At 43.7% G+C, this 14,922-nt stretch overlaps 1 protein-coding gene and 2 long non-coding RNA genes across 3 annotated transcripts; 1 reads left to right on the top strand and 2 right to left on the bottom strand.

The window, feature by feature from the left end:
• Nucleotides 1–180: 180 nt before the first annotated feature.
• LOC143510175 (uncharacterized) lies at nt 181–3,912 on the bottom strand. The gene is made up of 5 exons (XR_013129920.1): nt 3,725–3,912; nt 2,188–2,289; nt 1,760–1,897; nt 1,492–1,544; nt 181–1,336 (listed from the first exon to the last, which is right to left on the bottom strand). It is a non-coding gene; the product is annotated as an uncharacterized LOC143510175 (long non-coding RNA).
• On the top strand, nt 2,271–3,723 carry LOC143510176 (uncharacterized). The gene is made up of 2 exons (XR_013129921.1): nt 2,271–2,739; nt 3,380–3,723. It is a non-coding gene; the product is annotated as an uncharacterized LOC143510176 (long non-coding RNA).
• A 1,650-nt stretch (nt 3,913–5,562) lies between the features above and the next one.
• rnf40 (ring finger protein 40) lies at nt 5,563–14,836 on the bottom strand. Its single transcript, XM_076999226.1, has 20 exons — nt 14,734–14,836; nt 13,871–14,009; nt 13,619–13,786; nt 13,199–13,529; nt 12,798–12,995; nt 12,230–12,351; nt 12,003–12,149; nt 11,723–11,797; nt 11,486–11,605; nt 10,936–11,115; nt 9,647–9,782; nt 9,263–9,384; nt 8,729–8,994; nt 8,395–8,512; nt 8,155–8,304; nt 7,749–7,961; nt 7,492–7,617; nt 7,238–7,378; nt 7,028–7,129; nt 5,563–6,904 (listed from the first exon to the last, which is right to left on the bottom strand). The coding sequence occupies exons 2-20, from the start codon at nt 14,003–14,005 to the stop codon at nt 6,728–6,730; spliced, it is 3,027 nt and encodes a 1,008-aa protein (XP_076855341.1). The 5' UTR covers nt 14,006–14,009; nt 14,734–14,836; the 3' UTR covers nt 5,563–6,727.
• Nucleotides 14,837–14,922: the final 86 nt, after the last annotated feature.

Below are 14,922 nucleotides of genomic sequence, written 5' to 3'. Positions count from 1 at the left end.
TGAACAGCATTTGGATTTGCTTACTAATCATGGCGGTAGAGGTGGCCATTTTTAAGACATGTAAATTAAGAATTAGTCGACCGTTTCTTCTTTTGATCAGATTATATTTTTATCATTAGGGCAGGGCGTTGTACTCCAGATTATTTATATTGCGTGATGAATTTAAAACACATGCATGAATCCCACAATATGCAAAGTTTCAGTTTTAAGTGATTCTGCAACGGTTGTTTCAGTTTATTGCTTACAAATGGGTAGGCTGACATACAGTCCAACACCAAAACAAACAAACAGTTATGGGACAAATATGGGTTGTTATGAGCTTGGCCTCACCCTTTTCTCTTAACAGTGACCACTGAATACAAGTTCATGCATATGTAATATTGCACATTTGTTAAGTTTGTTTTTAAACTTTTCTAAATGTCAAGAGGATGAGTAGGCCTAGTTTGTTGTAAAGCTAAACACCTGGACACAATTGATGTGATTTAACTGAATTAGCCTAACATTAAAGAAATTGAGAATAGCTGAGACGTCAGTGAATTCGCTGTGATTTGCTGGCTACATAATACTTTTTCACAGGCTATTAGCAGCGTATGAGGACCACATGTTCCCACTGCTATCCCCATAGGTGCGTCCTGTAACTAATGCCACAGACATGCTACTAAGCCTGTCGGTCTGAAAACATTCATTTACATAACATCGACTACATCTCAAATACAAAACACATCACTGACCTATAAAAACATTGATTATACAATACATTCAGTAGGCCATACGTCAGAATAAATCTAATGCGGAGGTAAATGGGTATTGTACAAATATATTGCTGGGTGATGTACAGCCCTTACTCCTACACTACAGTCCTGGCAAGTTTTTATTTAAAATGTACATTATTAAAAAAACAGGTTGAGAATAACAAATGGACATTCGTGCGCAGGTGTCACAAATAAGTTTTTCACAAAGGGAGTATAAAAACTCAAGCAAGGACCTTATCACTGTAAAAGATAATGCCTACCAAATCCGGTGACCATATATAGCTAACGCAGAGGTCAAAACAATGACATCTCCATTGTAAGGCATCGAACTGCTGTGTGGAGGATCGCACTCAGCGCCTCCAGTTTTCTCATACCTTTTGCACAGTGAATGACAATGTCTCAGGGCAGCTTCTGAGATCAGTGCATCTGCATCTTCTGAGTGCATTAAACACCTCTATGTTTAATCTACCAATATGATAAATTAGGAGCATCACATACTACTCAAAGAACACTGTAGCCAGTGCATCACTGATTCACTAGCTGAACAGCTTTGATGTCTTTCTTGTGTATTCCTTAAGCTTTTCCTGAAAAGAGGCAAAAGACAAAGTTTTAGGAGTATCAGATCAACAAAAACTAATTATATTGTTATAAATACTGCTGATAAAAATCATATTTTGCTGTCATAGTGAATAGTAAAGTTATTATTATTATTAGGAATATGTTAAGATTGGATACCTACTTAATGATGTGCTTATACTGGATAAAGAGGTCCTGTAGTTTCCTCAATTGGCTCTAAATTATGGGCATCAGAGTTTTGATTAGTTCTATGATCTTCCCATACAAAGGGCAGCATACAGTTAACAAGTGTAATTCAACAGGTGTATGTATGTGTGTGTGTGTGTGTGTGTGTGTGTGTGTGTGTGTATGTATGTGTGTGTGTGTGTGTGTGTGTGTGTGTTCAAACAATAACAATATGTAGTTTTGTGTGATATAGTTTTGTTTCTCACCACGCAAGGTTCTTTTTGATCGGCACTGGTGTACTAACACGCCTATAAGCAGAGCCCCGAAAACAACCACAGCTGCCAGCACTGAGAAGCTTGTAATGGCTGCCACCCTCCAGGAATCCTGATGCTCGGTGGGTGGACCTGTGAACACAGGACAGTGTTACTGGAGCAACTCCAAGGGCTTTGTTTAGTTTTTCAAGAAACTTGCAACCAGTGTCAATGCACCACTGATGTTAGCCTATGTTGTAAGCCTTCTCAATATTCATAAAACATTTGTCTGAAGAAACATACTACTCGGGCAGTAACCAGTGTGAGATGCTGTTTTTATTTTTAAAAGAAAGCTCTCGCATGAGTTTATGCGGATGTGCTGCAATCTTATTTTGTTAATCTGTGAATTTACCTATTAAATTACATAAATATCTGTAACTCACATGTTTCACACGAAGGAGTTTTGGGATACTGTAGGCATGTGGAGCAAGGTACACATTCACCAAGATCGCCGTTCAAAAACTCGTAGTTTTTACAGGAGGGGTCTGTGAGAGTAAAATAAACAAGGCGTTAATGTGGACACGTTTGTCAAAACATCGGTTTTTTTGGTGTTTCCTGACAATAAAACTACAGTTGAAAAACAAGGAACGACAGGGAACTTCTTTTGTCTCGAATTCATACGAAGTGAGCTGGGAAATTCCGTTCGAGTGAAGTGGCGCGTTTGTGGGGAAACGCCATTACTCATGAGCGCTGAACGAGCGTCTGAGGGTGACCAGACCGAGATGTTGCCGCCGAGGGCTTACAGAGAACCCGGGAGAAGTGACTTCGTGTGAATCCAATGGTTATGAGAAACAGCACTCAAAACTGCACTCGAATCCCTCCTCTCACATACAAGTCTGACGCAGAAACGTGAAAGTCTGTGGTGAAACAGGTACCACAGAATTGACTGATATCTCTCTGAAACTCAAGGGGTCACGACTCCGCACAACAACATGGTACAATATGAAGTATAGTTTGTGATTTTTTTTTGTAATTTTACAGACTGGTCCTACACATTTTTTTTGTCCTTGCAAAGATTGTGTTTATGTAGGAAATCAGCTGTGCTAGGAATGAGTTAAATGAATACTTCAAAGTCATATCCTGTGAACATTACGTGTAACTCATCAGTTTTGAGACTGAAATGAAAGTGGTGTTTTCCTATAGCCTACATTACTGCGCTACGAGAGTCCTAATATACAGTCCTAATATCAATTTTAGACTAAACTCTTTGTTTACATACTGCATTTATATTCTGTACTTAACCTCGTGTACTGTGCAGATACCCTCTGTTTATATTAGTGTATATCGTTCTCAGTTATTAATATACAACTGTAATATGCACTAGGCCTATTTCGTTGAAGTTGTGCCTCTCGAACAACATCATGCAAAATTAACATGTAACCAAATGTAAACAAGCCCATAAACTTTTCTGACAAACTTTTTTGACAAATCATACTTTACTGCCTGGCATAACGTCTGAAGCAATTGTACATCGTTTCCACACACAAACGAAAGCCTTTCCTAAAATACATGGCACATGCATCAAATATCTTCCAATAAAAGATCCAATCCAATAATCTTTCTTCACATTTCCAGAGCTACATGCCCTCTCCACGGAGAAAGCTCCGAGGCTCCGGGGACTCAACTCATGCTGTGAGGGAGTGAAATAAGGACATCGGAATGCGGAACCGGTGGGAACCCAAACCAGTAAAGGAAGCTTCTCCCTACCCAGTTACCCTTCATTCCCATTACGTTTTTATTCCATGCTCACCGATTGCGAACATAAATCACGTCTGTGCGGTGTATATTAAGTGTAGGCTTAAGAAGAACTATGGTTATTTAGCATTTACATCATGTAAGTACTACTAATCGTAAAACTACGTTCTGAACGACCTTGGTCACGTTTACAAATTACCGAATAAATCGAAATAATATTCTTACGTCTTTCCGCGTTTATTCCACGTAAATGCGTCCCAGCCACAAGGACCAAACAAATGGCACGAAAAATAGTGGCTACATCCATTTAACCAAGTGTGCTAAAAGTCCAGTTTGGTGAAATAAAGTAAGAGCTGGATTGTAAGCATGGCACAGTGAGCATGTGAATGAGTCAGTCCAGCTCGCAGCCTTGTTTTAACTGCGTCCACACCCACGCGTTGGGCTCAACTCCTATGAGTCATTTCCTATGTACTGTACTGAGATTCTCCTCATGAAACACTGTTCTGTGGAGGAAACCTTCACTGATACTAAAGGGCAGCCGAATTTGACTTACTTTACTCTTACTTATTCAGTAGCTGTGGATTGCTACGTATTTTACGCCAAAGTCTAAACATTTACTGTTCATGGGATGTAGGATTATATTAGAGTCATGTTTGTTGTAAAGAAAATGAAACCAGTCCTTATTTAAAAGAATGAAATTTAACTTTTCGTTGCTTTGGGAAGTTTGCAGGACTGTTAAGAGAGCAAACAGAAAGAGGCCAGTCTCCCATGAAACGAGTTTGAGGAAAGAGTGCTCATATAAGTCACCACACCCAGCGACGTAATCCGCTGTACCTCATCCAAGAGCGCAAACAAAAGTCCAGTGTTTGGCCGACACTGCCTTCTCTCGGGAGTGTTTGGCCGACACTGCCTTCCCTCGGGAGTGTTTGGCCAACACTGCCTTCTCCCGGGAGTGTTTGGCCGACACTGCCTTCCCTCGGGAGTGTTTGGCCAACACCGCCTTCTCTTAAAAGTGTTTGGCCAACACTGCCTTCCCTCGGGAGTGTTTGGCCAACACTGCCTTCTCTCGGGAGTGTTTGGCCTACACTGCCTTCCCCCGGGAGTGTTTGGCCGACACTGCCTTCCCTCGGGAGTGTTTGGCCAACACCGCCTTCTCTTAAAAGTGTTTGGCCAACACTGCCTTCTCTCGGGAGTGTTTGGCCGACACTGCCTTCTCTCAAAAGTGTTTGGCCAACACTGCCTTCTCTCGGGAGTGTTTGGCGGACACTGCCTTCCCTCAGGAGTGGGACAGAATTATTCACTCGAATGGGATGAGCAACGCTTATATACACAGTAACCGCATAAAAAACTTTTCTCTTGAAAGTGTGATCACCGGTGAGGTAAAATGTATACAATGTTAACTTTGGCAATCGGAGGACATCTTTCCTGTTCGAGTCTAATGTTATTTGCCTTGTAAAATGGCTACATGACTTCAGATTTTATTAGCAAGTTACAAACGGAGGTTTCTTGGAATTACTCACAGCAAAAAGCCCAGAAAAACTGTACTGAAATAACGATTGGTGATCGTTTGTCAAGCCGGACACACCTCCATTATACGTGCTGTGAGGTTTTGCTTTCGTCCTCTAAACTTTCAACACTCGCTTTCTGACCTCAGAGCCGCTGAGGGACTAGATGTTTTGCGACTGTGGACCCCCTCTTAATCCAGCGGGAATATTGCCACATGTGAAAAACCACTCATGTGCCAAAATATTCAATACAACGCCCATAATAATTTCTATTAACCTATAAGACACATGTAGCTAATAACTTGGGCAATGAGTGTCAGTGCATGTATTATGCATTATGTATTATTTGCGTGTATTACGTCAATTCAACAGGATTCTAGCAGTGACTTTCCAGATGTGTGTTTGAATGAAGAGGTTGTTCTGATAAAAGCATCAAAATCTTCTATGAAAAATATTTTAAGATTTACTTCAACTCCAGCTTCAAGTTAACAAAGAGTGAAAAAAAAACCACTTTGCCTTATAATCAGCTTGCATTAAAGAAATGTTACATGCAAGTCCTTAGGCTATAAACATTTACTGTTTTTCAGTATTTGCGGGTTTATGATTCAGTACAAGCCAAGTACCAGCTTAACTGGGCCCAGAGCTCCTCACTCGACCCACATTCTGATCTCATCTAAGTACTGCTCGGCTGATTTGTTGCGTTGGTGCCCACAAACTTGGAAACAACTTTTTTTTTTCTTACACGGGATAAATAAGAACAGAAAGCAATGCATCTCTGTTGTAAGCTCTGAAGGGCTGATCATTTCTGAGACTCGAAGACAATATTAAGAGCTTGCATCTTTTTTCCAAATCCATTTAAATCAGTAATTACATAGCTGTATTTACTGATAATCACCCATTTCCTGATGTGTTGTAAAGAACCCAAACACAAAATAAAGAATACCCCCTTATGTCATTTAAGTGAGGCAGAATTTAAATGCAGAATCTCTGTGACGATGCTTTAGACATCACCAAACGGACAACTCCATACCCTCCGTCATCGAAATCCCTATTATCGTGAACATTCATTTTGGAACTCGGACTGAATAGGTGTTTAAATTGTTATGCCAGTTCAATTTATCCATCAAGGTTTGGTATGAAGTTTGATGAGCTCTAGCAGTAGCAAATGACACCAGAATTCAGCTGCATCCACCTACTAGTCTAGATGGAGTTGCTTCACCACTTAACTGAATACGCACCACCACTACCACAACAAAAACAAAACGTCAAGGTTGTGCAGATTCACATATTCAATCAACTTGTTGACATTGGCAACACATTTCTGTTGGATTCACACATGGTACTGAAAGTTCTCTTTAAGGGGCTGTGGTGAAGCGCTGTACGTTTCAATACATCTTGTAAAGCAAATGCAAGGTAAAAAACATCACATTATTAAATTACAGAACACGGAAAACACTAGAAAACAAAGTGGAAAACAACCCATAGGCTTGGAAACATCAGCTCTAAACATGCACAGGTTGTGTCCTACTGGCTGTAATCACCACTCGATCCACACCTTCAAATGTCCATTTGGTCACTAGCACCAACCGATTACAGATGTACAAGAATCCTGTTTGAGCCGAGTAACATGCCGTGAAATGTGTACTCTTTGCTCTTAAATCCACTTCCCCATTCCTTCTCTATCTTTTTCCCTGCTCATTACGTTAATAATCCCGTCCTGTGCTTAAGTGATATAGATGCGGTGGAAGTCATTGGCTCCGAAAGCAGCGTTGCACTTTGGACACTTCCTCTGGCGAGTGTCGTAGCGCGTCTTCAAGCACTCGTAGCAGAAGACGTGGAAACATTTTGTCAGCACCGTCTCCTTGTCCCGGGTATTACAGCAGGGGCAACGCAGTTTTGCCTGCAGATGAAAGTACAGGAAAGCAGCAAGTGAATACTAAAGTATAAATAATGTGCAGAAAAAAAGGATTACTTTAGGAAAAAATATTCAGTCCAGTATCTGCAGATCCCATATTTCCTGTACCTTATACTGATTGATTTCTTCTTGCAAGATCTCGTCAGCATCACTGTACACTTCCACCTTCTTCTGTTTCTCCAGCTTTCGGCGGAGTCTGGACAAGTCCTCCTAGAAGGTGTGGAGCATACAGACAGTACAGGCGTTCTCAAATACCAGATCTTTTTTTTTTTTGTTTATTTCTTCAAAATACTCATCATCTGTACACATGCTCTGTACCTGTGCGCGTTTGAGGTTGCCGCTCTCCCGCTCGCGTGCCGTACGGTTCTCCAGCACCGACGCCTGGATCTCTCTCAGCTTGGTCTGCGTGTGTTCCAGCTGCACCTTCAGGTCTTCGGCCAGCTGAGCCGCCTCCACCGCCTGCACCCGAGAGAAAGGGAAAGCAAGCCACGCGGCATCTTACACTGCTTTGATCTGCCAAACCAAACTTGGGGGGGGGGGGGGGGGCAGAGATATATGAGCATTGCCCTTACTTTGCGCTTGTTGAGTTCAAGAGCTTGCGTGCGTAGCGCTAACTCCTTCTCCAAGGTGGCCAGCGAGCTCTGTAGCACACCCTCTTTCTCCTCCAGCTTCTGTACCACCAGCAGCTGAGCGTCAACCTGGAAGAGGAAGAATACGGTCGGCGAAGAAAGCCAGCACGCAGCGCTAAAGCAAAATCATCTGCGCTGCACGGCCCACAAAAAGATCTCTGAGCTGGACTTGCTGTGGAAGATCCTCTATGCCGGCGGACCTGTGTTTTGAAGGTGAGGACCTGGTCGGCCAGCTCCTCTTTCTCCTCCCTCAGCAGCTTGTAGATCTGGTTGGATTTGATCCTCTCACTCATCAGCTTGAAGTTGGCGTCGTCCTTCTCCCTCAGCTGCTGCATCAGACGGCTGTTCTGCTCCTGCATGTCCTCGAAGGCCTGGCCCGTCACATCCATCTCGCTCAGCAGGGCTTCCTCTTCCTGGAACGCACGCACACACGCACGCACAGGTGAAACCACAGCTTCGTAAGAGCTTTCAGCACAAACTGAGCCCTGCAGTAAGGAGTGTGAGCTACTCAGCATTTTCATTTTGACAAGCGATGCACACTTCCTACCCAAGCTCCTTTGTACTGGCAGAAGACCAGTTAACAAAATACACAGAGAGTCAAGCAACCTGCTTGGTGGCAGTGAGCTTCTTCTGCAGATGTTCGATGGTCTCCTCGGCCACCCGAAGCTTCCTCAGGGCGTCTTCGTCAGCCAGTTTCTTGCTCTCCTTCCTTTCTCTCTCCTCCAGCTCACGCACCCTCTGCCTCAGCTCGTCGACCTGCGAGGGCACAGCGACGACGTCAGGTGCTGCAACGCACACTGGGACCGCGACAGAGGAAGACGGCGAGACGCGGAGAGGCGCGCGCACCTCAGCTTTGGACTTCCTCTCCGCCGCCATGAGCTGCACTTTGTCCCTCTGCTCTTTGGGAGCAGACTTGTACATGTCCAACAGCAGCTTCATCTCCTTCTGAGACTCCTGCGCTTTCCTGGTTGAGACACAACCAACATTTAGTTTGAGCGTCTTGCAGAATTGAAAGCAGAATTGAATAAAACCTGAAAACAACAACAATTCAGTGTTGTCCCCGGTGACAAACGTTAAACAGGTGTCTCCTCAGGGGGCGACAAAACACTCTTCTCTTTAACGTGACGCGGGCACGGTCCGTTTCGTACCGAACTCCTGCCGCGTATAAAGCGAGACCTACTTGAGCTCTGTCCGGAGCATCTTGAGCGTGTCCGAGTCCTTCCTCTTCAGCTCCTCGCTGCGCTGCCTCTCGCGCTCACGTTCCCTCTCCCTCTCCCTCTCGACCTCCCGCTCGCGCTCGCGGGCCCGCTGCCTCTCCAGCTCACGCCTCCTCTCCTCTTCCTCCTCTTGCTCGTCCTCCTCCTCCTTCTTCACCTCCACTCCAGCGTCGCTCACGCTCTCCTCCAGCGCCAGCAGGCCGCCGGCGTCACCGCTCTGCCACTTCAGCTGGAAGGAAACACTCACGTTTATCACGTTTATCACGTTCATCACGGGCAGTTACTACACTGCACTACCGAGTCAGGTCACAAAATAGGTGGAAGGAAAAATGAAACAAATTGAAGGGTGGAAAACAATTAAGCTCAAAAGCTGTTTTCACAAAAAGCCTTTTTTTCCTTGCATGCTTAAAATAAATAAAATGAAGAAAACTAGAGTTTACAAAAATCAAACCTTACAAGTATAAAATTACATCCAGATATAAAGATCCAATCCAAACCTTGTTGATTTCCATTTGAGTCTCGCGTAATTTCCTTTTATATCTCTGCACATCCCCTTTGAGTTGGTGGTTGTGGTTTTGAAGGCTGCTAATTAAATGCCTCATTTCTCTGTTTATTGGGCCTTGATAACAGACAGTAAAAGAGAGGGAGATGTTAGGACTGATGGCAGCAAACTCAGTAAGCGTTGAACTCCTGCCAAAACACAAAACAATCTGAAAAGTGATGACAGCATACACCGCCCCCACACGCGTACTCCATGGTTACAGTAAAGATACAAAACCTCGGGGAAATGTACCAATTTCAAACACACTAAACTAACAGGCCACGTGCATCTTCCTGACAATGCAAACTTGATCAACACAGACAATGACTGTGCACATTACCTGCTTGCTCATTGGCTGCAAGGTTCTGTTCAAACTCGATACGCAGCATCTCGTATTCCTTGCGCACCTGGGCTAACGTGTCCTCTAACTGGATGACCTCAGTTCGCAATTTCTTCTGAAGAGACAGCTCGTCACTCTTCAATACAGACGAGAGAGAAGAACAAACAGTTTCCCTTTATTGCGATGAACAAACAACTTAAATCTTTAAAAGTTTGGGACTGCATGATTGATCAAGAGAGCTCAGTTCATTGAATGGAGCAAATACTTCTATACACAGTCAGGATGTTCTTGTGCTCATATTTTGAACTGCACCAGACTATGAAGAAAGGCGCTATTGGCAGTAGGGGTTGGTATCACCACTGATTTCCCAGTTCGATTCGATTCCGATTCACTAGGTTCCGATTCAATTAGATTTTCGATTCAATTCGATCCGATTAAATATCGATCCTTGTAGGGAAATTTCAGTTACACTAAAAAGTGTAGTTTGAATGTGAAATGTTGTAATAATACAAGGACCACTCAAACTTTATTAAAATGTATTAAGATATTAGTGTTTATACTGTGAACAACGGTTTTATTTTCTTTTTTTAATATCAATTAATGCACACACTTCCACATAGCTCCTTTACCAGAAAAGGCACTGAAAGCGGTTTTGAACAGCCCTTTAAAGTGAAAATTTAGTTTTTTTTTTTTTTATGTAACAAAAACATTTATGAACATAGTTCTGAATATTGTAAACATTAAGGTCCCAAAAACTAAGATTCATGACTTTCTGACATCTTGGAGATTGTCAAAGAAATTGGAGATTGCAAGAAAAGGAGCTGATCAACATGTTGAGGAGTGAGACAGCTCCTTTGTGCAGTAACAATATAACAATATTGCCAGCTGTTGAGAAAACTTCACAGCTTTATAGTTGACGCGTCGCGACTGGCGTGAGGGTCCGCGCACCGAAAACAACGTAATCGCGGTGGCTCCGCCAGTGCCTGGTCGCTTCGCGAGCTCGTGCACCTCTCAAATTTTGCAACTTCATGCGCGCTGCGCTTCAGCGCAATGAACAAAGTCATGTTTGCAGGGTTCATACACCTAAGCAAGGTGGAATTAAAGCACGTCACGCGAGATAAAAGACGTTAAAATGGTACGCATATGCGGGGAAAATTGGCCAATTCTAAAGATCAATCTCTGGTTTAATAAATCGATATCAAATAATTCAAATGAAGATCGATTTGAATCGGAAAATCGATTTTTAAAACACACTCCTAATTGGCAGGTGCTGAAACGATGGCGCTCACCTCCATGTGTTCAATCTGCCGCAGGTGAGCGTTCTTTGCGGTAAGCAACAGGGCTCGGGCCTCGTCCAGCTGGGTCTTGACCCGCAGGGACTCGTTGTAGAGCAGGGAGAACTGGGACTGGAGGCACTTGTACTCTGGGGTCTCCTTCACCACCTCTTCCGGAATATTCCGAAGGTTCATCTTACGAGAGACAAATGTCAGCAATTTACTCCCGTAGTACATATTGTTTGCCCTACTGTTATTGCGAAGAGTGGCTTATGGAATTTTAACACAGTGCAGAAGACAATGAGCATTACAAGAAATCACAATTATTATTATAGTTCCACATATGCCAGATAAGTGTTGTGATGACGCATGAACAAGCGCTATCAACAAACACTTTGGTGCTAAGAACGCAACCGTTAGATTTTAGATAAACGTCAGATTTTCATGCGCGTCGGGTTGTTTAAATGTACTTCAATGCAAGCAATGGTACTGAATTTACAGCAACGCAATGACGTGCGCAGCACTCCCGAAGCTCCGGCCGTGTCTGCTCGAGGAGGCGCAGTACCTTGAGGTTCTCGCTCTCACGCACTGCCTCCTGGAGCTCCTGCTGTAGCTTCTCCAGCTCCGCCATGCGGCTGTTGGCCAGCTCCTGGTTCTGCTCCAGCTCCGCGTTCAGCAGCTCAAACTGTCGACCGTGTCAAACAAACGCACACGTTTATAGCCATGTTTTGTTTTTTTAATAAACACTCCTAAGAGTTGAAGCTCGATTTTTATACCACTGCATTGCATAGTCTGAAGTTACCTTTTGAATGTTGAGAGTGATCTGACCGCCAGGGAGTCCGCCAGAGCTGCCCGAAACGTGGTAGCCGGAGTTCAGCTGACGTGCATAAGGGCCGGTTCACAAGTTAACATCCTTTAGATGCATCAAATATCCTTGCACTACATCCCAGATAACGCACATCCTCACTAAGAAACCAATAACAAGCTGACCATTGCCAGATGCGTCACTGCAGGGAATGCACGTTTTCACTGGAAACCCAGGGCTGTGTTTGTTTGAGTGCAAATGAAGTGAAAGAGGACACCTGCTCTAGAGCCTCCGCCAGGTGCTTATTGAGCTTCTGCTCTCGGTTGCGAAGCTTCTCGATGTCCCACTGCAGGTCCTCCACAGCCGTCTCCATCTCAGAAACCTTCGTTTCAGAGCTCGTCACTTTGTCCACCAGCTCGTTATACTGCAGGGACAACGGAAGCGGCGTTCGGTGCAGGAAAAGGCGAACAAACAGAAGCAATTGCTGATCTGAGTAATGAGTACCTCCAGTGACATTTTGTGGTGTCTCCCCTGAAGGGAGGAAGCGAGGTCTTCTAGTCTGTTATTGTCCTCCAGTAGCGTGCGATTCACAGAAATGATTTCTTGTTGACTATCATTCTCACATACTGTCAAAGAAACAAAGACAACAATCTTTTAAGATTAATAAAAGCATTTTCTGTATTGGTCGGTTGATCTAAAATGAATCATTAACTTTATTAATTTAATTAATACTGTTGCGAGTTGGATTAATGAGACTTTTTTATATTTAAAAAAAGTTCCATCACAGTTGAGGTAAATTAAGGAAGGCTTAGTAATGCCAAAAACCAACTTGCAAGAATCGCTAGGACTTATTATTATATAAGAATAATAACAACATTAACAACAACAACAACAACAACAACAACAACAACAACAACAACAACAATAATAATAATCATATCTAATATATTTAATTGAATTTCACTTTAAAAAGAAAAGAATGTAAACTTAAAAAAAAAACAATGGCTATGAATTAAATGTGAATGAAGAGCCATTAAAGATCTGGTGCTGGAGTGAGTGGACTGCTAGGTACCTGCTGCTTGTACGCGAGTACACAGATCTTCAATGGAGCAGTGCAGGCGGTCGAAGATGCAGACCATACAGGCCACCGCCCCTTTGCTGAACTGCATCCTGTCCTGCAGCTGCAAGGCGAGCTCCTCCTCACTGCTGTTATCCAGGGTGGTGAGGAAGGCCTTCGCACGCTCGCTCAGAGGGGGGGGCGGGGGCGGGGCTACAAACACAAAAACGGGTTAGGGGGAGACTATGAATAGGCAAACAAAAAGCAAAACAATGAAACAAATTCTTGAAGATTTCTGCATGAAGGTTTTAGGCATGCGCGGCAGCTTTAGGTGCCCGAAGCGTTTCCACTGTACTGTTTTGAGTTCTCTGCGTGAGCCTCGCAGAAAGTGAAGACGGTGAAGAAAATCTGGTTACCAGGGATTCTGTCCTGACCCGGCTCGCTGGGGGGCCTCTCAGCAGTGTCGGCCTGGTCCTGATGCCCTTCCTGGGAATGCGCCTGCACCTGGAGCTGCTCAGCTTGCTGGTGCTGCTGCTCGTCCTCCTCCTCATCTGCTGGAGGTGGAGGCTGAGGAAGACCGTCCTCTCCCTCCGCTGGCACTGGCAAAGGGGCCGGGGTGTCAGGGCCAGGGGAGGAGGCCGTTGGAGGAGCATGGCCAGAGGTGGGAGGACTAGGGGGGGTCTGCACGGCTGCCGGTGAGACCTCAGGTTCAACACACTGCAGTAATTCTTGAACGTTTTCCTCCAGCTGCACGAAGAAAGAAAGTGTTACGCTTCTATCGTGACAACGTAACAGCACTCCCCACTCGCATGTCTTTCATGTTTTTTTTGCAGTACCTGTGTCCAGTAGCGGTTCACAATGAGGAGCGTGGTGTCGTCGGTCGCCTGCCTTTTTTCCAGCTTCTCGATTTTTTCTCTCAACTCATCCTCGATCGCTTGCCTCTGCTCAAGGCGCTCAGACAGCTTCTTGTTCTTAAACTGAAGGACCTTCATGTCCATCTCTTCCTGCAAAACAGCGCAACCCAAAATGTAAACATTTTGGTAAATTCTGAGACAAACACCTATGGAATCATACAAAAAGGAACTTACTGTGGAAGAAACTCCTCCTATACGAATGGGCTCAATAAGAGTAGTTGTAGTCTTCTCCTCTTTTTTGACTTTCTTTTCAGGTGGACCAGGGGGACTGTCCCCCCCAGACGCACGCTTTCCTCCCATGCCAGACATGGTTCTGTGGATTTTGACATAGACAGACAGATGGGTTTAAAAATGGCACATCGCAAGGTGGTCTTTACATTTTGTGTTATTCAATCTGATCACATATGTACAGCAGTAATTCTATAGCAGTCAACTGTCTAGATGTCAAATATTTTAAATGTATTTTCCCAAGACGTCTCTTTTATGGTTTTTGTTATTGAGAAATCTATAGACTGGTTAACCGTAGCAATGTACACAAAAGTCGGTATAAATAAATTCGGTATTATCAGATAAACACAGAAGTGGGTCCATTTCCTATACTAGGCTAATGCTATGGTGGCTATTCAGCTTGTCAGAAGGCCCACATTATCTCAACATAAAAAGGACTGTTGAAATGATATTGGTTAGTATAACTGCGTATGGATGTGCGACAACAACGTACATTTTATTGGCAAAATCTTAAAAACCCATATTTATCTAGCTATATAACAACTCTAAGCAACAGTTGGCAAGCAATTGCTAATGCTAGCTAGTTAGCTAAGTGGCTATGCTAACTCGTCTAGTAAATGTAGCTAGCTAGCAACGTACGCTAGCACTGACTACCCAGTTGTAAACACGGACGGTTTCGTTTGAATAAAACACATCAGCCCGTTTTAAAGTGATGCAGTGGGCGCGATGTGCATGTTTTGAAAAACAAACCCATCCATTCAATACAGAAAGTGAAATTATCTGAAAAATGTCTGAATACAGCGACAAACCTTTGCTACCCGCAAAGAGAGGAAGCGTGAATAATGGGTGTGAAAATTACTACAAAGGACATAGCATGCTAACATAGCTAGGTGGCTAATCATATTCACAATAAAGGTCCCAATAAAAATCATCGTTTCAAAATGTTTAAACGTCAAAACCTCGACTGTCTTAATACTACAAACGTCACAAAATCGTGA

Source organism: Brachyhypopomus gauderio, chromosome 3, assembly GCF_052324685.1.
Source record: "Brachyhypopomus gauderio isolate BG-103 chromosome 3, BGAUD_0.2, whole genome shotgun sequence".
Taxonomy (NCBI): domain Eukaryota; kingdom Metazoa; phylum Chordata; class Actinopteri; order Gymnotiformes; family Hypopomidae; genus Brachyhypopomus; species Brachyhypopomus gauderio.
The sequence above is the reverse complement of the archived record's forward strand: the minus strand, read 5'-3'. Positions and strand labels throughout refer to the sequence as shown.

Coding starts and splice junctions, on each gene's coding strand:
- rnf40 (XM_076999226.1), bottom strand. CDS start 14,005: ATGTCTGGCATGGGAGGAAAGCGTGCGTCTGGGGGGGACAGTCCCCCT. Junction 12,150..12,229: donor ACCACAAAATGTCACTGGAG/GTACTCATTACT, acceptor TTGTCCCTGCAG/TATAACGAGCTGGTGGACAA. Junction 11,116..11,485: donor GTGAGAGCGAGAACCTCAAG/GTACTGCGCCTC, acceptor GTCTCTCGTAAG/ATGAACCTTCGGAATATTCC.